This window comes from Leguminivora glycinivorella, chromosome 4 (assembly GCF_023078275.1).
Source record: "Leguminivora glycinivorella isolate SPB_JAAS2020 chromosome 4, LegGlyc_1.1, whole genome shotgun sequence".
Taxonomy (NCBI): domain Eukaryota; kingdom Metazoa; phylum Arthropoda; class Insecta; order Lepidoptera; family Tortricidae; genus Leguminivora; species Leguminivora glycinivorella.
In genome coordinates, this window is record NC_062974.1 from 6,250,358 (window position 1) to 6,274,539 (window position 24,182).

General features: G+C 35.6%; 1 protein-coding gene across 1 annotated transcript in view; it reads right to left on the reverse strand.

The window, feature by feature from the left end:
* LOC125225169 (probable G-protein coupled receptor 158) overlaps nucleotides 1-24,182 on the reverse strand; it is a 259,716-nt gene that overhangs the window by 142,715 nt on the left and 92,819 nt on the right. Inside the window, exon 2 of the mRNA XM_048128746.1 lies at nucleotides 8,442-9,197. Coding sequence (XP_047984703.1) covers nucleotides 8,442-9,197 — 756 coding nt within the window. The remainder of the gene's footprint in view (nucleotides 1-8,441; nucleotides 9,198-24,182) is intronic.

Sequence of the window (24,182 nt, forward strand, 5' to 3'; positions counted from 1 at the left end):
TGGTAGAGAGTGACTGGCATTAAGTTCGCCATTTGTACTTTATTTTTATATTGTGCAATAATGTTCAAATAAATAGTAAATAAATAAGTTATCATGGCTTGACCTATAGTAACAAACGAGACGTTTTTAGACAACTACATGTAAATGAAAAACATTGTGAAACTAGTGTCGATTTTAAACACTCCCTTCGGTCGCATTTTCATTTATGACCACTCGTTTCGAAATGCCTTTTTTCCGTATTTGTATCGTAATCGTTTATTTTATGTGGAATGGTTTTAATCTATGGGCCATCTTTAAAATATTTTCTTATTACCTACGATTAGTAATGTAGAAATTGCAGAACATTCCCAAAAAGCGGAAACATTCTTGAGAATGTTCGCAGAACATTCCTGCAACATGAAATTTATTGTTTAAACGAGAGAATATACTTGAAATAAAGTTTAAATGGGCATAATATAAAACATACAGAGTGAACATTAGACATGAGTGATGATAAGTGATAGGTTACCAATAAGTTGCTTAAATTCTCACTGTACTTCAAGGAACATTTCGAATTTCAGACTTCACAGTTTTAGTCCTGACTTTTTTAAATTAGGTACCGAACTATTATTTCTTGATTGATTGATTGATCTTGATTTAGTCATGTCAAAATATGAATAAAAAAAAAGATCTCTGTCAGGATCGAACCTGAGAACATCGGCATACGAAGCCAGCGCACTACCACGGGACTACGTCTTGACTTGCTGAGTCCGACGAAATCATGGTATAAATTACGAAGTTACTAAGTATTCTGATAAATTCTCGTTCTCGAGAACATTCTCAGAAGTTACCGAAAATTCTCATGAGGAAAGTTCTGCAACTTTGAAAACTTCTCGTCCGTGCATTGCTACGTACGATCCGTTCCAAATCGCCTGGTCACCCCACGCCAGATTGATGGAGATTGAACGAAATTAAGTGACTGGAACGTAGTGTGCCTATTTCGTATCCCGATAGTGAACAAAGCATAAATATCTATAAGCAATTACATATAAAATATCCCTCAATTGGCAATAACAATACCGCTCTTGTTCTTTTGATGATGGTGCTATTATAAAGGAAAATCCACTCAACCACTATCTTAAATATTGGTGTCATTGTCAAAAAATTATATAAATAAATATTTTATTTTAGGACAATTTTACATATGACTGAGGCCCACAAGAAACTGTACTTCACAAGAAGGTCCCCATAAAAAGCGACGTCCAATATGGCTCAAGGGCAACACCCGTGGTGTGAGAACTCAAAACTGTCGAGAGGTGTACACGCTGTACACCGTTTTCTATACGCTGTACATCATTTTTCTTTTCTTGTGCTAACTGGCGTCTTAGGCAAGATTTTACTTTCACCCCTGGAGCGTACAACCCTAACAACTCCACTCTGAATGGCCAGCCAAGGTAAGTCAGAGGAAGAGTCCTTAATCTTAAGGTTCATAGACTTATTATGTATGAAAACAAAAAAAAATGTTTTTCAAGTTTAACAAAACACGACATTCCAGTTTACTGATGTGCCGACGGAAAGTTTCCAAAATTCTGAAACTTTCACGTAGGAAAACTTAAGATAAAAGATAAAAAACATTTATTCATGACGATCACATAACATGTACAAACATCAGACATAAAACAGCGAAGAACGAAATAACATAAAAGTGTTCATCACGGAACACTTCGGGAACTTTCCATACTTTGTATGGACAATTGTATGGCTGGAAACTTTCCATTTCATAAAAAAATCCTTTTATTTTTCGTGATAGTTTCGTGAATTAGCAAGAAATTTTAGATTTTTTTGGAAAGTTTCCAAGTTTCAACTTGCACCTCACTATTCCAATTAACTTCTGTTAATGAGTCTAACGTCTTGTCAAACTTAACGGAAATAAAAAAAACACGGTGTATATATTTTTTTTATATTGGATAGGAGGCAAACGGGCAGACAGGTCGCCTGATGGTAAGCGATCACCGCCGCCCATGGACACCCTAAACACCAGAGCTGTTGGAGGTGCGTTGCCGGCCTTTAATATGGGTGTACACTCTTTTCTCGAAGATTTGAAGGTCGTATCGGTCCGGAAATATCGCAGGCGACAATTCATTCCACAATTCAGCTGTGCGTGGCAGGAAGTTTCTGGAGAAACGCACAGTTGAGGACTGCCAGTCATCTAAATGATGACGATGGAAATGTTGTCGCGTAGGGCGATGGCGGAAAGAAGCGGTGGGGATTAATCCGAATAAATATCTATCTAATGTGATGATTCGCATAACCTTTCACCAAACGCGAAGCCTTCATTGAACAGTAAATTACCCTCGAGGCCAGACCTAGGTCAACAGTTCTAATTTAGTAACTAAATTAGATAAAACAAACACTAATTTTCTCCAAGATAATATGTCTGTGATTCGAAGTAGCTCAATTTGAAGATGTGGATATATAATTTTGGGATTTTTGGGGGATAAGCTAAGTTTAGGAAAAAAACCATTTTTATCCGTTTTACGGTCATTAAACTTAAGACTAGTTTTTGCGAAAGCGACTGCCATCTGACCTTCCAACCCAAAGGGTAACTGGGCCTTATTGGAATTAGACCGGTTTCCTCACGATGTTTTCCTTCACCGAAAAGCGACTGGCCAATATCAAATGACATTTCGCACATAAGTTCCGAAAAACTCATTGGTACGAGCCGGGGTTCGAAGCCGCGACCTCCGGTTTGAAGTCGCACGCTCTTACCGCTTGGCCACCGGCGCTTTTTTTTTTTAGTATGAATAGGTATACGTTTGACCACGATCACACCTGATGGTAGTGATGATGCAGTCTACGGTGCACATAGGGGTATTTGACTGAAAAGTCTGGCCAAAATTATTTATGCACATTTTTATAAGTAGTTCCATTGTGTCAATCCAAATATGCTATTTTAATTTATTTTTATTTTTTCTCATTTGTATCGAGTAATGGCCAGCTTGTTTAGTGAAATACTCCTATGTGCGGTGGAGCACGCTTACCTATGAGATACTCTTGCTTTAAAGAGACCTGGATTGTACTCATGTGGAAACACAGACTCAGGCAGAGCATTCCACTCCTTGGCGGTTCGCAAAATAAAATTAAATGTTGAAGCGAAACGCTAAGTGCGTATTTTTGGAATACTAACCGTGAAGCAATGCCGCATTGCCGATTGTCTGGTGGTCCTAAGGTGAAATGCTTCTAGTTCTAGTTGACTACAACGTATTTCTAGAAATCTAATTTTAGTAGACTATCATATATTGTTTCTATATTTCTATATTGTTTCTATATTGTTTTCGTCTCTTTTATATTTTTATGGGCTTTCCTATAAACTGTTGTACTAAGTGCTATATTTGTCTACCATTCTTCATCACATTTCACCTACTCAAAGGTTAGCTGGAAGAAATCCCTTAAAGGGATAAGTTCGCCTTTGTACTGTCTATCCTGTGTCATATTTGTGTTTTGTGTTTTGTACAATAAAGAGTTTATACATACATACATACATACTATCCACTGAAAGTAACTTATTAGTTTGAAGTGAAATACAATACAATGCCCTTCGAAACTCCAACTTGTTTCAATTGGTCCCTGAGTTACCGTGATGTACTAACTAAAGTAGGTACAGTTTAGGTTGAGTGAAAGAGACAGTGCTATAGCAGTTATATGTATGTCCCTTTCTCTCATGGGCTTTGGCATACGTCATGGTAACCCCCTGATATTTATCGCCTCTTTAAAGTTAGACACCAATGAAATACCAGATAAAATGAAAGAATAATAACAATAGTAAATTTGTTTTTTAATAAAAATGGCAAACAATGTAAACAAATATACCAGATATTGGTTTTCACAAACATTTTTACAAATATAAAGCAATATTTGCAATATTCTAATTTTATTACAGTTTATTTGTATTTTGATTGTGATATGATGTTATTTTTTGGGATTTACAAACAAACCTATGAATACATAAAAAATATTGACACTGCCATATACGAGTACCTATTTTAAGTAGAATTTTTTTGCGCCATAATGAAAAAGGCCGTTTTTGGAAATTTTTGATTGGCTATTAGCGTCTTTAAAAAAAAACGGTCCGACATAGATAAAAATAATAATAATCTGTGTTGAAAAAATCATTGCTCTATCTTCAAAAACCAGGGAGGAAATAGTCGAGGGCGTTTGTATGGAGAATTGACTCCTCCTGTATCGTCTTAAAACTCCACACTCGCACTGTTAGTGCTTGAAACAGGAGACCTCGGTTCTCCGAATCTAATACTAAATTATACTACGAGTATAAATAATTAAATACACGTGGGTGACCTTATCGAGTGGGTGGTAAATACACGTGGGTGGTTATTACATTGGAGTGTATTTTTATTTAAAATAGAACATGTTCTGTAGGTGACGTATGACGTCATCATTTGCTAAGTGGTCGCTACGAGATCACTGCCTGGCTAAGGGTTCTTGTTGAAAATTAGTTAAAAAATTTAAAATATCTGCTGGCAAGTGCTGTTGTGTTATAATGGTTATATATACGTTCTTATGATGCTTCATTGTAAAATCATTAAACAATTATTTTAAAATCATTAAACAGTCAAATCCTTCTAAATCTCGTTTATATTTTTGGGGTCAACTATTAGGAACCCGTCCGTCCGCGGATAAAATGTTTTATTAGAGAGCCCCCTCCCCCCACCCCAGTGTAGGGATGGCTACACGTAAAGTGGGGAGTGTTTTACAAAAATCACCAAAGTAGAACTTTAAAAAGACTTTATAGGAAAATTATTTTGAACTTGATAGGTTGAACATCAGCTTTTGAAAAAAATACGCGAAACTACGGAATCCTACACTGAGTTTGGCCCAACACGCTCTTGACCGGTTTTTTTTAAGCCAAATTTAGTATCTCACTGCTGGGCAAAGGTAACTTATTAATAATCTGTGGCAAAGGCCTCTGTTCGCTTTTTCCTCTTAGCCCTGTCAGGCTGTTACTGTCATAAAGTTAAAAAAAAAAAGATTTTGTACATGTGTGCCAGTCCCGATTAAGGGTCCTCCCACATCTAGAAAAAGACGCCGCGTTGACGTTGCGTCCATGTCGCGCCAACGCGGCGTCAGGCTTTGCCATACAGTTGGCCCGACGCTACGCTCGCGAGACGCGATGTGGGAGGACCCTTAATCGGGACTAGCATACATTTGGAAAATCTTTTTTTTTTTTTTAATTTAATGACAGTAACAGCCTGATAGGGTTAAGATGTGGGGGGGACCCTAAATGCGTCCAAGTTGTTCAGCTCCACTTTTCGGTCTACCGGAATCCCAGCCTTTGCCGTCTATGGTGTTCCGTGGGTGAATTCTGGCCCACCTTTCAGGGTGTATATGGCAGACATACTTATCTAGCCTTAAGAAATGTACTAAAAACATCGGATTTATCCGGGAAATCAAAGAAGTTCCCAAGCATAATAGTTAACTGTAATTTTACAAATAATCGATGTTTTTCCGACGTCAACGTCTTAAATACGTATTTTATAACATATACTATATATTTTTAGCTTTATCTTTTGCAAACATCTGTGCCATTTTACTTATCGATTAAGGCGCTATTCCCACAATAGGGTAAACTCGTCTCATTCGGTGACACGCCTAATTCGGTGATACAAGCTTTGAAGCACTCTGACAGCAAAGACGATTTTGGTTGTTTCACCGAATTATTAGGCGTGTCACCGAATGAGGCGAGTTTACCCTACTTTCACTATGAAATCGATATTATCGACATTCTGCCAAAGTAGTAACTTTTGATTGAAAAGTCACATAATTATTACTCTTATGTTGCATACACGACGAAATCGCGTGCCTCCGTAGTATCGATAATGACGCTACATTGGAAATTACCTAACCACACGTTCGCATAATAAGGCCGGGGGAAGTTAAAACAGGGGCAATTTGAAACAACCTCAAGTTTTGAGGCAAGGACACGTATGGAGAGATTAGCGGGGAGTGTGATTATTTTTTAACTAGCTCGATAATAATAAAGGGAACAAATCAATTTTTTTTGGTGTTCCTTGGGTTTGGTATATGTACAAAACATTTTAAGCTAGAATAAAAAAAAATCTCTTAAAAAAAACGTTAAGTATAAAATAAAGTTTATTGTGTCAAACTCAGAGAGAGTACTTACAACTATACTTTTGTTCATGAACAAGTGGTCAAAGAACACTTAAACTTTTCGGCCGTCTCATGTAAAATGTAAAGGTTAAACTACATATAAGCTTTCTAGAAACCCGGTAAGTCGGTAAAGTGAAAAGGAATTCAAGTAAGTTTTCACTTTAACAATACTTTAACAAAATGTGTTGTTCGCTGTTTCTACGCACTGTCGACAAACTATTCGGTTTTGTTCTACCAAATACCTAATTTACCTACCAAATTTTGTCGGACAATAAGTAGGTACTCTTGAATTTTTTTGGATTTGGAAATTTTTATTTGGATTCCACTCAGAATCGCGAGCTCTTTCAATCCTAATAAGAAAGTCCCAAGGTTTTTTTCCCATTCTGTTACCATTTTTTCATACATTTTGTATGGCGGTATCGGAATGGAAGATCTGAAAAATGTATGGAAATCTTGGGACATTTTTTTTTCTTCTATCAGGAATATCAGGATCGAAAGACCTCGCGATTCTGAATATGAATCGCGTAAAAAATACCCATGTTACAAAAAAGTTGAATTTTTAGGTTTGTATGAGATTTTCAAAATTTCAACCCTAATGCGGAGGCAGAAGATGTTGATTTAAAAAGCTGAAAATTTGCACAAAGGCTTCATAGACTAAGGGGCATTGATTGATAACTATTAGGTTTGCTAATTCCAGAAAAGTGTTTTTTCGCTCCACCCTTGGACAACTTGGCAAAATGGCCCACTTATGCCGAAATTTAGTAAAGAATACGTTTAAGTTTGCTTTACCTGAGAGGCATAACACTGTAAGTCCACTTTTTGTGATTTTCGTTTTTTCACAGATTCGTACATAACTTTTATTGATGCTCCATCGACGCATGAAACTATATTTTTCGATAATGCGATAATTTCAGAGTTTTTCAGATGCATTTTACTGTAAGTCCCAAAGCCTCTGAGAAACATTTTGATGTGTCACCACTAAGGACATATAGTAAAATGCTAATAAATTAATTTAAGGTAAGTCCAGATAGTTTAGGTTTCTTAGCACACATACAGTATAGTATTTATTACTCCCTTATTTTGAAATATTACATACTCGAAGCTACTGCGTTAATACGCGATTGGCATGGCATATATTGAAATTAATAACGCGAGTACATCCGTATATTTAAATATATCTAACGAAAGTTTCACGATTTTTTAGTTCCTCCGGCCATTTGTATAGGAAGACGTCATAATCATTTCGTTTGTGTATCAAATCGCGTGGACCAAGCCCACCCGACCCCAATGTATATAAAACTAATAAAAACTTACATAATTTTGAAGGGAACGTGACTGAATAAGACCTTGATTAAATACTCATAGATAAAATTCCCAACTTTGTTTTTAAACTTAGCGTACGTATTATAATGAAAATTTAGTTTTTAAAGAAATTAGCATTCATTCGATCATCTCTTGTTTTTACGCGTTTCCTCACAAAACTTTATGTAAGACTTGTTAATTTGTGACGTTACTATGTGTTCCTAATGGCTTCGAAACGGGCCATATTTTCACTGTAATATGTGGCCGGCAAATATTGGTGTCTTTCTTATGAGAATAAGAGAGAGACACCAAACGTTGCCACCCACATATTGCATTGAAATTATGGCCCGTTTAGCAGCCCCTTAAGACAAACATACAGTCACCGGCATAAACAAGTGATGATTTTTGTACCTGGTCGCTTTAAATCGTTTGACAATTTCGTGTGACATTTTAGACACGACGTTGAAGTGACAAGGTACAGAAATCATTGTTGGTTGTTTATAACCGTGATATTTAACTTGAATAATAATTATGCTAGTAGAATCTGCGTGAAAAACAACTACCTATTAGTGTTAAATAATTATATTTTCAAATAGCAAATAGCGAAAAAATAAGAAATGATACGAAAGTTATTTTTAACTCTGACTCCTTATTGTAAATGTACGAAAGCCTATTATAATATACTCGTAACCCTTAAAATAACCGACAATGTTCATATTCCGAGAACTAAAGCGATCGTTGTGGTTAATATAGCAATAAAATTAGCATTCTCAAAAATAAGCACAAATGTAACAAGTTCAACAAAGTTAAACATGTAAAATTGGGTAACTCACGTAAAATTGTTAAAGATCGCTCGACATGTTTCGCTTCGCTTCGACAATTTTACGTGAGTTACCCGATTTTACATGTTTAATATGTCAGTGTCTTACGGTAGTTTTATTATTAAAAGTGTAACAAAGTGTTCACAAACTCACCTCTTCGAAACTGATTGTAGTTACGTATCACGCGCTCAGCATTTTTGCGAGCAATATAGAACCATTCAGACGTATTGCTCAAATATTTGTACTCCACGGCCAAATCCTTGGCCAATATTGGTCCTTCCGGCAATCGATACGCAAAAGGACAAAAAAGCTGGTAATCCTTATACTGAAACTGATCGTAGCAGTTTCCCGCAGCAAAAATATCATCATCAAACTCCACCATGGAAAACACACTAGCATGTAGCAAATATTCATTATGCATCACTGACGGACCAGCATATTTCCACAATCTGGTCAGCATGTTCGCTCTATTCACAGCCACATCGGCTTCTATCCTAAATCTTTCTTGAGCATACCTATCTACAACTCCTTCGCCTAAATTCAAATCAGTCCCCGCTGTACAGTTCTCTCCTAGCAAATGCTGGGTTTCTATTAACCTTAGGAATCTAGTAACAACATCTTCATGTACAGGCTTAGATATAGTGATGTTTTCTACATCTACAGTTTCATTGGTTGCATTTACATTATCTGAGTTATCTATTTTTTGTGTTTCATTGTCGTAGCTATGTTCTAGATTTAACAAGTGTCCTGTGAGGGTTACGTCTGAAGGTTTGGTGAAATGGGCGGAGGAGAAGTTTCCAAAGAACTTTTGGAACTGGTTGGGGTCTTTGATGGCGCCGTCATCGCTGTCCGCGCCGTATGGCCTGAGGGCGGATACTATCGGGTCCTCCCCAGATTTGTCGATGCTTTCTGTAACAAACAAATTTTATTATTTAATTTAATGTCCTTCAACGCATACCTATGCATACATCTAAATATAAAATATTAAAATTTTATCTCATGTTTATGTCACATGTTTATTGCACATAATTGAAGGCATGTTTACAAAAACAACATAACAATTTTTTTTGCGAATTTGAGTTATTAGTATCATACATTCGTCTAAGCAGGATCTACACTACAAGTAGAGCAAAAGATAGTGTCCAAAAATGACCTCAATTGTCTAAAATCAGGGGGGCGATTTTTGAATCTCGCATACGGGATTTTGTCACTTTTGAAAACGGTGACTTGCTTATTATTTTCAGTGACAATTTTCTGAATTCGAACGCGTGAGACTCAAAAATCGGCCCGCAGACCCCAAAAATATACCCATTTTACAAAAACTACATAGTTATCTAGATTGCGGATGTGAGGATTAAAATAAATTCAACAATTAACTAAGATAAACTTGTACCTCTCTAATATAATAGAAAACATAATTTCTATAGAAACTTGTTTTATTTTCTCACAAAAAGAAAATAACTAACAAAATTTTACAAAAACAGCATAAGTGACGAACTTATATTTCAATTTTCCAAAAATATTGATCTTTGAAATGTGTAATCGTTTAGTTCGGAACTATTAATTAGCCTCTAATAAAATCGCCTATACAATGTTTATCTCCAATAACTAATATATAAGAAGACATTTAGTTTTTTCGTTTCCTGGAAAGTCATGTCTAGTGTAGTTATGTTGTTTTTGTAAACATGCCTTCAATTATAATACATATTCTTCGAATTATTTAGTACTTTCGTTGTGAAAACATGGCAGCAAAATAGCTGAAAGTTAACGCAAGGTAATGTCATTTTCAAATAACAAATGCTTGCTTGTAACTTTTGTAAACTCCGAAGAAATTTAATCTCGGCAATTTATTTTGTTTTGACATGTTGATTAACCTACTTTATAAATAAACTTTTTAACAAAAAATAAAACCGCCTTCAAAAATAAGCGCGTTACAAAACACGGAGAAACTAAAAAGCCAAAAATAATAAACCTTTCAATTCAGATTTCTTATCGTATTGCAATAGCTAAACATCCAAATTATAAACAAATCAATTATTTTTGTAGTCGGTACCAGACCTGGTCGTCGCCTTGCTATTGCCTGTTTGCCCCACCCAACCATACACAGGCTGGTACCGACTCCAAAAATAATTGATTTGTTTATAATTTGGATGTTTAGCTATTGCAATACGATAAGAAATCTGAATTGAAAGGTTTATTATTTTTGGCTTTTTAGTTTCTCCGTGTTTTGTAACGCGCTTATTTTTGAAGGCGGTTTTATTTTTTGTTAAAAAGTTTATTTATTTGTTGGTTTTTAGTGGTTCCTAGTGATATTATATGTATCAGTCCGAATACATGTACAGTAGTGAAAGAATTATCCTTTAACTCCTAACCATTGAGGAGTTGACCTTCCATCATCAGCTCAGTTGATTTTTAGTGGTTCCTAGTGATATTATATGTATCAGTCCGAATACATGTACAGTAGTGAAAGAATTATCCTTAAACTCCTAACCATTGAGGAGTTGACCTTCCATCATCAGCTCAGCCACATAAAATTATTACCATCAGACGTAAATACTGGTGTACCTTTGAAAAATAGACTAAAAACATTACATGTAAAGTAAAGTAAAGTAAAGTAAAATTTATTTCCAAAATAAGTCATTTTGCTAGTCACACATTTAGTGGATCACACTAGGCAGAGCCTGTCTCGTGACTCCACGGTTTTTACATTATTTTGAAAGACTATTATTAATTTTATACATTATGTTATTATTATATTATTATTCAGGAAATCTATTCATAAGGACAATTCAGTATAATATTGATTAACGATTGATGAACGTTGTGCCTATAACATTTGAAGAGTTCCCTCGATTCCTCCAGGATCCCATCATCAGACCCTGACTTGGTGCCAATGGGACCATCTCGGGGTTATACCGGTTCGATCAAAAAAAAAATTTTGTTTATAGTTACTCGCCCAGCGGTGAGCTATCAATATCGCCGTGTCTCTTTTATTTACAAGGGAGTGCTTACCTTTTGTTCGTTTTTATAGCCGATAGCTCATAGCTTACTAGCTCGCGGTGGGACCAGTGCCTAACGCGTCCCAGAATAATAAACAAAACCCAGTAAAAGAGTAACTGATAATAATGCCGTATTTAATCAAAATAACGACATCGTTTCATCACTACCTGTTTCTATTTTTACCTTCAAAGAAACCTCATCTTTATTAAAATGTGAAAATTCTTCTTCATCCGTACGGATAGTGATTCTTGTAAAGACGTTTTTCGCGTAAAGGGGATTCAGCTGTCGTTGGGTCGGGTGTGTAAAATCTTTGCAATCCCCCTATAAAGGAGGATTTTGTTTATGAGGACAACAAATAGAGCTATCGCGACTTTCATTACAAGCGGGAGGAGGAGGAATTGATAGCTACGGTTATTTATCGCAAGTAATTTTGCTGTCTATGTGTTCTCAATGTTGCGTGAAAGTAGACTGCTGGAGTGAACCAGGGTAAGGTGACCTAGGGCCTGATTCAAATTTAGAAGCTTGATATGATTTCAATCTATCCACTATGATTAAGCTAGCGACCCATTCGCCCTGGCTTTGCACGAGGAGTACCTAAAGCAAAAAGGAACGAGTACCTACATATTATATGTATAAGTGGAGAGTTAGATGTGGGCATCTAGCGGCTCGCGAGCGTAGCGTCGGGCCAACTGTATGGAAAAAGACGCCGCGTCGGGCTTTGCCATACATGTCAAAGCCCGTTGCGGCCCTTAATGTCAAAGTAAAATGTGTAGTCACAGTGTATATAATCAGTCTCTTAGCTGTAGTGGCAGGTAGATGGGATAGTGCACTTGTTAGGCACTGGACCTCCCAACATCTTAGTTTAAGTACTAACATAATAATTTAAGTATTTCTGTAACTAACATACTATGGACTGTATTGTCTGAAATAAATGTTTTTTTTTTTTATAATGCCATCTCTTGACACAGGTTTAAAATTTTTGATTCTCAGTTTTGACAATTTGGCCCATATTCTTAACTTTATATGTGTTAAAACTTTCAATGAATCCGGCCGAGAGTCAACCAAAAGGTGTATAGATCGCCATCTAGTCGACCCCGAATTATTATTGATTGTTCGGGGGACTTGATTAACAAATGTAATATTTCAACCAATGCACACAAAAGTAGGTTTTGAGTTTATCTCGAAAATACAAACAGACAGACGCGTTAGAGGCTTTGTTTTTAAAGGTGCAGTGATTTATTTATTTGGAGACGTCAAGGCCTTTAGCTATTGGCAGCGTGCATGATGGAATGGCGCTGATTGTCAAACACAAGTCTCATGGACGTCCAACATCAATACTAGCTGTTGCCGTTGTAACTAATTTGACACGCATAAAATGGTATACTTGCGTGGAAAAGCCCACCTAATGAGGGCAACACTGGCAACACAGGAGGAGGCACACTCAAAGATTATGACAGATGGCGCCACCTGATTAGTCCATTGCACAGATAAAGAATTTCATACGTGAGAGCGAGAAGAAGATTTTTTTTTTCTCTCACACATATACAGACATATAATGACACTGACATGCCTAGATACTTGCACAGGCGCCGCCTGGCGGGATAAAATGTCAGTGTGTCTCTTCATTAGAATAGAATAGAATAAAGTATTTATTCGTGAACATAACTAATACAAATTACACATAAAAAAATAGAATGGTATGAAGTGCCTCATTTCACTCACTCACATCACTCACATTTGTGTGAATGATCACCAAAGCCATCAACCGTTATAATCAGACTCGCTCCCGGTAGTCTTCAGAAACCAGAAATCAGAAATATTAAAAGCTAAGTAAACATGTCAGGTATTTTTGTTAGTTAAGTGACAGGCGTAGGAGGAAAAGACGCGAACATGTGATTTATATCAAAATCTCATTGTGAGTTATAAAGGACCGCTTTTATTTTCCCCGTCTTCACTTTTTTCCTCTGAATTATTAATGTTTCCCTCCTATACAGGGTGTAAACCTAATACGGGCGAACCTCTTAACGGCGGTGAGTATAAGACATAAAAAATGGAATTAGATAACTTTTACTTAAAATTGAAATATTTTTTTTTATCCATACAAAATAATTCGGCCCGCAACGTAATGCAAACACACTCGCGTTAACCGCTCATTGACAGTTGTCATTGATTGTCATCGCAACCACGTTTACAGTTCATTGCTGCTGGGATTTTTTTTCAAAAATTCATTATGGGGTGAAAATTAAAAGTAATTCAAAAACACCTCTTAATTAATGATAACAATATTGAATTATATGCCTGGTTTCATTTATCGCCCTTATTAGGTTTACGCGCTGTATAAAAATGCTGTAGATTTTTTGTTGTCTTTCTGCTTTACTGTCTTATCTTATACCATAGATTAAATATAAGATCATAACATCCCATACATTAAAATGCGACCGCCTAAGAACGCGCATACACTACACCATTCATAGATGGCGCGACAAAAAATGTCTTGTAGCTTTCGATTATGATGATTATGGAAACTATGGAACCCAACACTGAGCGTGGCCCGACACGCTCTTGGCCGGTTTTTATTAACTTTATGCTGTCGTTACATTAGGTAATTAATTATGACTTTAAATTCACGTAAAAACTTCAAGTGGGACCAAAGCAGGCATTACAGCTGAGTGGGTATCGAGTCCTCCACTCGCGTATATTTTCAATACGGCTGGAATGTGTTCTGACACAGTTGCTGTTGGCTGCCAGATGTCGCGATTCAATAAGGAATCGCTGATGAACCGGATCCCTGTAACACTATCTGCTTTTTGTTTTTCTATTTTTGCGTTACTCACAGGTTGGATGAATGTGAAACAAGGGATCGCATCCTAATTCTTAACACTTTACCAACAAGCAAGTTATATGACTGTAGGTAGATAATAATAAATATTGTATATAGCCCAGTATTTAGTCCATCACTTTAATTCAAATAGCCCAGTTCATTTTAGATTCCATTAACTCTCAAATAGTCCTTACATCCTTGCGTGTGCTGCCTCTGCGTGTGTCCCATGATACGGGCAAGGGCAACATCCGCTCGGTGTACCCCTTACATTTCATTAAAGTGTCAAAAGGGCCTCGGATCTTCGAGAGACCTCCCCGAGGTCCTCCTCAACATTAAGGGTCTGGTATGAATATCCGTCCGTTTTCACATTATCCGATCCAATATCGGATGTCGAAAGGATTTCAATGGATAAATCCAAGATGGCGCCTGTAATGTATGGGATATCGGTCCTACATCCGATGTCGAATAGTATAATGTGAAAACGCACTAATGGTCCATCGCCCACACGACAATCCATCCACAGCAAAACGGAGCGACGAATTGACGTGATTTTTTAAGTGGAGATAGTTGAAGAGATGGAGAGTGACATAGGCTATTTTTTGTCTCTTTCTAACGCGAGCAAAGCCGAGAGCAAAAGCTAGTTTCATTATATTTATCCCACAGTCAACTTCTAAGACACCTACGGGAGAAAAGTGGGTGGTGAAATGTTAATAAACCTTATCTTAATCGGGCGGAGAAGTTGTTTAGCTACAACTTATAATTTGGAATTTGAACGATATGCGAAATTCTAAGCCTGTCTCAACCTAAACCTAACTAATTCAGCAATATGACGGGATGTGAATGTTCCAATCAGCCGCCTACAGTCACCGCAAACTGACAAGTATTTAGCAACTAAGTTTTCACTTCATATCTATATGAACTAAACACACTGCAGAATCCGCCTTAGACGGGCCGATTTTGTTGACAGTTTCACTTTTTATTTATAATTTTCAATTTTTTCTATTAAGAATCAGAAGCTCCTGCAATCCTTAAAGCAGATTTTTTTTTATTCCGCTGTGTTACTCATACGGCCTTATGACAACCACACTAACACGAGGATAATAATAACTGTAAAGTACCAAACAGAGCAAAAATAACTCAAATCGAAAATTGTTTAAATAAAATCCATCGTTTAAAAGTCAATTCTACCCATATCTAACAAAAGATAACAAAATATTGTCATCGGTTACCGCGATAGTTACTTATTAATATTTAGTATTTGCATTATTAACAGTGTGTGAACCTGCCTTAAAAATCTACATTATTTAATGGTCATGGTTCATTAATATATTTTCTTGTATGTGGGTAGCTTTTGCACATTGTAATTTTTCCTCAGTCACCCGTTGACCACAAATGCTATAAAGTGTTCGAAACGTCGGGATGAATTTTAAATTCATTATACGCGATATAATCCGTTTCCATAGTTTTATTTCAAAAGATAACAAGCTAATATTTTTATGACACTAAACTTGTGCTTTGAAATGCAACATAGCACAACAGCTCCTAAAATTTGCTCCATCTAGTGAATAGTAGTATCTGTAGAATAAACACACCCGTACGTAGGTAGTTTATGGAGATAGTTACGCAAACTAATAGACAAGTCACACAAATTGATTACACCCAGTAACTCGGTCGGTTTTGAGGACTTCCTAGCGAAAATGTACAATACGGAACACTAATAGTTTTATCGTATACCTAATATAGAGAGTAAAGATCTTACATCCAATGATTTTGAATGGATGTTAAGCAGCATTCTTAAATGAAAACATAAATAAATAAATAAACATTAATATAGGACATTTTTAGGGTTCCGTAGTCAACTAGGAACCCTTATAGTTTCGCCATGTCTGTCTGTCCGTCCGTCCGTCCGTCCGTCCGTCCGTCCGTCCGTCCGTCCGTCCGTCCGTCCGTCCGCGGATAATCTCAGTAACCGTAAGCACTAGAAAGCTGAAATTTGGTACCAATATGTATATCAATCACGCCAACAAAGTGCAAAAATAAAAAATGGAAAAAAATGTTTTATTAGGGTACCCCCCCTACATGTAAAGTGGGGGCAGATATTTTTTTTTATTCCAACCCCAACGTGTGATATATTGTTGGATAGGTATTTAAAAATGAATAAGGGTTTACTAAGATCGTTTTTTGATAATAATCATAGTTTCGGAAATAATCGCTCCTAAAGGAAAAAAAAGTGCGTCCCCCCCCCTCTAACTTTTGAACCATATGTTTAAAAAATATGAAAAAAATTACAAAAGTAGAACTTTATAAAGACTTTCTAGGAAAATTGTTTTGAACTTGATAGGTTCAGTAGTTTTTGAGAAAAATACGGAAAACTACGGAACCCTACACTGAGCGTGGCCCGACACGCTCTTGGCCGGTTTTTAATACAGATTGACTGACAATTTCCCACGGTAAGCTCAAGGAAGCTTGTGTTGTGGGTAGGCGATATACATAAGTAATATACTTATATACATAGATAATACCCATGACTCAGGACAAATATGGTTTCATCACAAAAAAAAAATGCCTTTAGGGTGTATATTATATCTGTTAGTTAATATTCATTATACTTGAAATTAAAAAAAAAACAAATGGGCGAATTGATGACGAACCCCGTTTACCGTTGTCAAAAGTTGCTACTAAATTAATAACCTTCAATTTGTCACTTACAGTTTAAATTGTCTGTGACAGATCTTAAGAGAACAAGTTTGAGAGGTTAAAGAGTCATTTTCTACACTGACATTATTCGATTTTTTTTTAATTCATAAGGCACATAAAAAAGACAACATTCAATACATTATTATAGCAGCTAAAAGTGGTTCGTTTAAAATAAGAATGCTGTCCAAAACATGCATGCACATCAAGGAAAAATAGACCGGTCAAATCTTACACGAAAATCTGCTAAAAAACAAAGTGTGATGTAAAGCTGCATTTTTGGTATATCATTTAGGGTCCTTGAAGGAATGTGAAACTATGTTTTGCAAGCAGAAAAAGTGTGTGCTTTTTTTTTAATTTGCAAAAAACTGCAAAAAAATCGGACTTTTTTTAGTTTTTGTAGTGTCATTTAAAAACTAGACATTTTAGGCAATAAGTTGCTTCGCAAAGGTTAAATAACATTAAATTTGAAATCATTTGAGCCTACTCGCAATGCCGTATCTCAAACAGTTTTTGAGATATGACACTTCAAAAAAGGGTATTTTTCCCCCTCTTTATGAAAATTTTCGTTTTGCCAATATTTTGAGACAGATTTCAGCAAAACATATCACGGTATTATATATTTTGCGAAATAAAGTTGTAGTAAATTTAATTAGCTTTCATTTAAGACCAAAAGCTTTCATTTAAGTGGTTTGTCAGGATCGTAGTAAATGGAAATCCGTGATCTCTGCCTACCCCTCTGGGAAACAGGCGTGATTGTATGTATGTATGTATGTTAAGACCAAAAGAGGGTCAGTTAGTCAAATAATCAAATTTTTAACCTAAAAAAATAAGATTATAATAGCATAAATCTAGTATAACTAGATCAGAAATGAGTGGTGGAGGGTGATGGCCAAACGGGATAGTTTACGTGATATATATTTCAAGAGACGTAATAAAGAAGGCGTTATTATTATTTGGGGACTGTTCAAGTATTACGTAAGCACTATAACAATAATAGTCATTATACGTAAGCACTATAATTATAGGGGCCGAGGAGGTGATTGCTCTGCTTATAGGGTTTTGGTGATGATTTAGAGCTTTCCTTACTTTCTTGCTGACAAGGGGAATGGGGGGATGGTATATATTTTTATTAAATTAGATTAGAAACCTAAGAAAATAAGATTATAGCATAAATCTAGTATAACTGGATCAGCTTAGCTTTATTTGACGTTCATATGCGCATTGTAATATGCCTACTTGAAAAATAAATATTTCATTTTCATTTTCATTTTCATTTTCAGAAGTGAGTGGCGGAGGGTGATGGCCAAACATCATGCCAAAAGATGGATAAAGATAAGAATGGGGGAGGGTTAACACTTGTTATAAATTTTGTCTTTTATCTATTTTACTGTACAGTTTCTTACTTAATAGTTGAACGGCCCCTTGTCTTTGACATACTTCCACTTGTTACTTCCCTCTATACATTTTGTATGGGGCAAGGTGTGTAGAACAATGTATTTAATATTATGTTTCGTATTTTTTCTAGACAGTCAGGTATCTTAAAGTGTGTGTGTTTTTTTTTAATATCTGTGTATTGCCTATGGTATTAAATTTTAGATGGCTGAATGGATGGATTGTATAGTGTGTGAGTGCTCTTAAAAATTACCACAAACACAAGCGTCACAAAATATCAGTCATACTCGGCCACTGAAACAGTGGAACTAAATAAAATGAGTGGCGATTTACTATTATTGCTGGATTCTGAATTTTGATGTGAGAAAGACCTGGCACATCAGTATCGCCGCCTGACGAAAAACCGATTCAGAAAACCTTCATTGGTGTGAAGTGGTGAACACCAACACCAATGTGGCTCGACTATTGCAGTGGCCGAGTACGAGTGATATTTTGCAACACTAGAATTTGTGTTTGAAATGGTCATTCTTTAATAGCACTCAAACACTATTCATCTAAAAATCAACACTAAAAATAAGTACAGATTTGGGCGTGTCAAGGTGTCAATATCACTGCGGTGAAAAAGGCCACTGACTGTCCAGACAACATACGTCAAACATGTTGAATACATTAAGAGTTATGATAGGGCTGACCAAGCGCACTGCCTGCAGAATTAAAGAACACATTGCTGCAGTCAAAAATAATGACACTTTTCTTCTTTCTCTGTTCCTCATGGCTTAGGATTGCGACGGTCAAGTTGCTTATTCCTATGGTAATGTCGATGGAACGCGCCACAACATACTTGATGACTTCAAACTATCAAATGTATGAAAACCAGTGATTTGTTTGAGTAAGTGAAGTCAGAATTAAACAAACGTAGTGACATTGGAAGTGTAGTGTGTTTGGACAGACCATCGTATGTGAATGCGACCGGATTTACACCTGCACCCGCCTTCTTCATTTTTAGAAATATCGAGAGCACGACAAAAATAAAAAAGGTAATCACGGTCTATATCCCAGTCAATATAAGTCTGACGTAGAATACATAGTTAGTAGTATTTCTCATAGTATAGAAGGAAGTAAAAAATGGGACTACGTCAAGGACAAGGGGCCATTCAAGAGTTACTTATGCTAATTTATTACAAATATATACCCTCCCCCCATTTCCCTTGTCAGCAAAAAAGTAATGAAAGCTCTAAATCATCACCAAAACCCTATAAGCAGAGCAATCACCTCCTCGGCTCCTATAATTATAGTGCTTAGGTATAATGCCTATTATTGTTATAGTGCTTACGTAATACTTGAACAGTCCCCAAATAATAATAACGCCTTCTTTGTTACGTCTCTTTAAATATATATCACGTAAATTATCCCGTTTGGTCATCACCCTCCACCATTTCTGATCCATTTATACTAGATTTATACATACATACATACATACATACAATCACGCCTGTATCCCATAAAGGGGTAGGCAGAGCACGTGAAACTACTAAAGCTTCAGTGCCACTCTTGGCAAATAAGGGGTTGAAAGAAAACGATACTAGATTTATACCATTATAATATTATTTTTTAGGTTATAAATTTGATTATTTGACTAACTGGCTCTCTTTTGGTCTTAAGTGAAAGCTAATTAAATTTTCTACAACTTTATTTCGCAAAATTTATAATACCGTGATATGTTTTGCTGAAATCTGTCTCAAAATATTGGCAAAACGAAAATTTTCATAAAGAGGGGAAAAATTACCCTTTTTTGAAGTGTCATATCTCAAAAACTGTTTAATATACGGCATTGCGAGTAGACTCAAATGATTTCAAATATAATGTTATTTTAACTTTGAAAAGCAACTTATTGCCTAAAGTCTGCAGTTTTTAAATGACACTGCAAAATCTAAAAAAAGCCTGATTTTTTTGCAGTTTTTTGCAAATTAAAAAAAAAAGCACACCCTTTTTTTGCTTGCAAAACATAGTTTCACAGTCCTCCAAGGACCCTAAATAATATACCAAAAATGCAGCTTTACATCACACTTTGTTTTTTTGTTTCTCTTTTTGACCGATCTAAAATAACAATGAGTAAAACCTATCCTAAAATTACAAATATTTTTTTTTTCATGACCATCATCGATTTTTGATGATCAATGTCGAATCTAGAACAATAGGCTACTTGCCAAGTTGCCACCTAGTCAAATCAGTTTATTTTTAAGAACTGTCAAAACGAACTTGAACGACTTGCGAATATGGAATTTATATGAAATTGAATTGAGTGACGTCACGGTCAGGTCTAACCTAACTTATTAATAGAAATTAGATTTAAAAATAACTTCTGTAAATGTTTTTCTTATAATTATCTGATGCTTTATTTCGTGCATGGTATAAAATATTTTATTTTAACTACATTCAAGTTTCCTATTATTTGAAGTAAGTATCTTATTATCTTAAAGTTTGAATTGGTTTATCAATGTTGCGTGGGCTTCTCATTGCTCATGTGTAAACTGGTATTTGAATAGCGGTAAGATATAATACGTTACCAATTTTACACTTGAACAACTCTAGCAATTAGTAGACTAGACATACAGTGTGTAAATCTAATATGGGTGAATCTGCTAACGGTACCACCGTATTACATAATAAACAACGGTATTACATAAGAAATGTAATTAGATAACCTATTCGGCCCGCAATGCAATGCATAACAATACGCGTTAAACACTTGTTGACAGTTACTTTTAAATGCTCATATCGGGAATTTTTGTAATGTCATTTATGTCATCACAGTTGTCATTACATTGCTGCTGAGAAAATTTTAAAATTTTTACTATGGGGATAAATACGAGTAACTTAATAAGTCCTACAACTAGGGAACAAATCAAATTATTTTGTTGAATATTTTTTGATTTGTTCTTTTTTTCAAGTAGTCACACTACTATATATAAATTATAAATTGCCGCCGGGCGGGCGTGTAGTCTAGTGGTAAAGACGTTACGCCGTGGCGTTAGCCGCGTAAGCTGAAGACCCGGGTTCGATTCCCGGCTCGGCCACCAGTGGGCCTTGCCGTTTTTTCTTTCGTGTATGATATCTATTTCAATTAATAAGACCTCTTAAATTAATGACAACTCTTATGGATTCTACGTTTAAGTACACTATGTTCAGATTGAGCCGATATTAATGTTATGGTATAATAACATTTGCTCACTAACACATTTTCCGTGAGGTGATTACCTAAAAATTTCACCACACCTTTTCTTTCTTTAGATGACATAAAACTTGATTGTGAGGTATAAGTTCAATTGTGGCTAGCAACCTGGCACTGCAATAACACAATTAAGTTATCTTTAAACCCCTTCATTGGTAAGAATAGCACAAAAACTTTAGCAGCTTCATGTGGTCGGAATATCTCTTTTGGGAATCCAACCGTGAGTGTATGTGTAAATTGTGTAAAGCGCCCAAACAGTAAGCCTTATACAAGTTAGCTAAGCCCCCTTTGTACACACGACCCACTGTTTAACCCTTGACTCGGGCTGACGGCGGAGATTGTGAGCCTATTGAGGACATTGAATAAGTATTACCGCTGTATGCTATCTATTATGTTATGGCATTAAGTATATTGATTAAGTTTGTTCTTATGGACGATAATTTTAGGCAACAAATGAAATTATTTATTGTAAGAATAACGAGCATTAGAATAGATCGTGTTACTCACGAAGACACGATAGATTTTGCCAAATTATCTTATAACCCTGGATGACAAGATCTACCTGTACTGTATACGTAAGTTAGTAATTCTGTTAGCTTCGCGAATCTCCGTTTCTCGAGTTTTGAAAATTTATTGAAAAAAAAACAAATGTAAAAGTAGATCGTGTTACTCACGAAGACACGATAGATTTTGCCAAATTATCATATAACCCTGGATGACAAGATCTACCTGTACTGTATACGTAAGTTAGTAATTCTGTTAGCTTCGCGAATCTCCGTTTCTCGAGTTTTGAAAATTTATTGAAAAAAAAAACAAATGTAAAAGTCTAGTCAAAAAAACAAATGAAAATTTATTGAAAAAAAAAAAACAAATGTAAAAATGTAAAAGTCTGTAGATTATTTGACACACTGTTCACAGAATTGTATAACAATTGGTTGAGAAATGCAACACAACAACTTAATATTATCCTAATCTAAAAGATTATCAATAAGTAAATGTAAACAAAATTATTATACATTCCTACCGTAATACGATGAACACTATTACACCAAGCTGATATAGCCCTCGGCGGCGTTCTATAAAATTACGGGTGTGTAATATAGAGAGGCAGGCATTGCAAAACAAGTCAGTATTTATACCCCGTACTCAAAGATGAGGCCTAATATTAACCAGACAAACATCTCAAATGCCAAGTACCGCTAATTTATACGAAAATCGGCTCCTTCGGAAGCCAAAAGCAAACATCGGCGAGGTTAAATAGAATAGAAATCTTACAAATTAAATGGTTCCGTGGAATCCTTTGACGCCGTTGAGTAACAAAATAATTATACAGTCTCATCTCGACAGAAACAAAATATGTATATCTACAATGGTACAAATCTACCTATTACGGATATTAAGACTTGGAGCCAAGAAAATTAATTAATTTAAGATTAAAATATGAAAACTGTAAACCTTAGGATAACAGTAAAGTTGAACATGAAACGTTGCTAACTTGCTACATTTCAATCTTACTTTAAGGAACGTTGACGTAGCTTTAAAAAAGCTTCTGAAAACACGTGTATGTCTATCAGCTTTTCGCTACACGTGCAAGTGATACCCGTGTTCCATTAATTTTAATTCACCGTTTCACGTTAAAATCAATCACGCGTACTTGTAACGCTTCGCAGATTTTTGTAAAGCAAATGCTCAAATTATTCAGCAAATTAATATTTCGGCGTGTATTTTTGTTTCCTTTGCTTCAAATGTCGAATCAAAACGGTTCCGATTGCCATTTTCCTGGCTCGTCTAATCCCCTGAACTCAATGGGAACAAGTTTATTCTATTTTCGCGCAATTTCATTATTTCCATTCACTCGTGAAAGGATGACGTCAATAGCGCTGCAAATAGAGTGACAGTAATTATAATCAAAGCCAGTTTAATTAATATAATTATCGTTCTTTGACATCTGCCTTTGAATTTTGAAATATAACAAAATGTCCTTTGAACATGAGAGCAGGAAAGTTCTTATTGGCTAAATATTGCTGTGGAAACATAAAATAATGGTTGTTGAGGCTTTCATATCTATGGAAATTAAAAATTAAGGCTCTGTGTTGGCAAATTAACTTATGTAATTTTTACCTACGTAAATAATGTTGGCCGATATCCTTTTTCAAATGAACAAATTGTTGTTTTTTTCTTAAAAGATATCTCTAGTTTGACTTTGAAAGAATCAAAGTATTTACAGAACTTTAATATCTCAACTTCATGCTATCAATTTGGTATCCATTATATTTCTCACTGTACAATTATAATAATACTAGTGATTCTTTTTATCATGTAATACACGTATATTTATAACTACGTTTATTACCGAAAGAAAACAATACAAAGTATCTATTGTTCCTTCGTTTTTTATGCTGTGGGCGTATGATGCGAAAAAAGACGAGATAATAGCGTATTCCTTATTATTTTCCAGTATTCATCAACGGAAACAATAACAACCTTTACCTTACTTACCATCCTAGCCAACCTCACAATTGCCCACACTGAGAAATTGCATTGTGAATTTAACAAGTTCGACTTGTTGCGGGTTTAGCCGTTTGAAACAAAAGTATTTTAGTAAACGGAATTAATCACAATATTGATGATACGAGTTGAATTTGTACGAGCAACAAGATCAAACTTGTTAAAAGATATTTGATTGAATCAGCCAAACATAATGTTTAAAACAATGTGTCATTTTGCTTTTATAAAATCGACTTGTTGATTC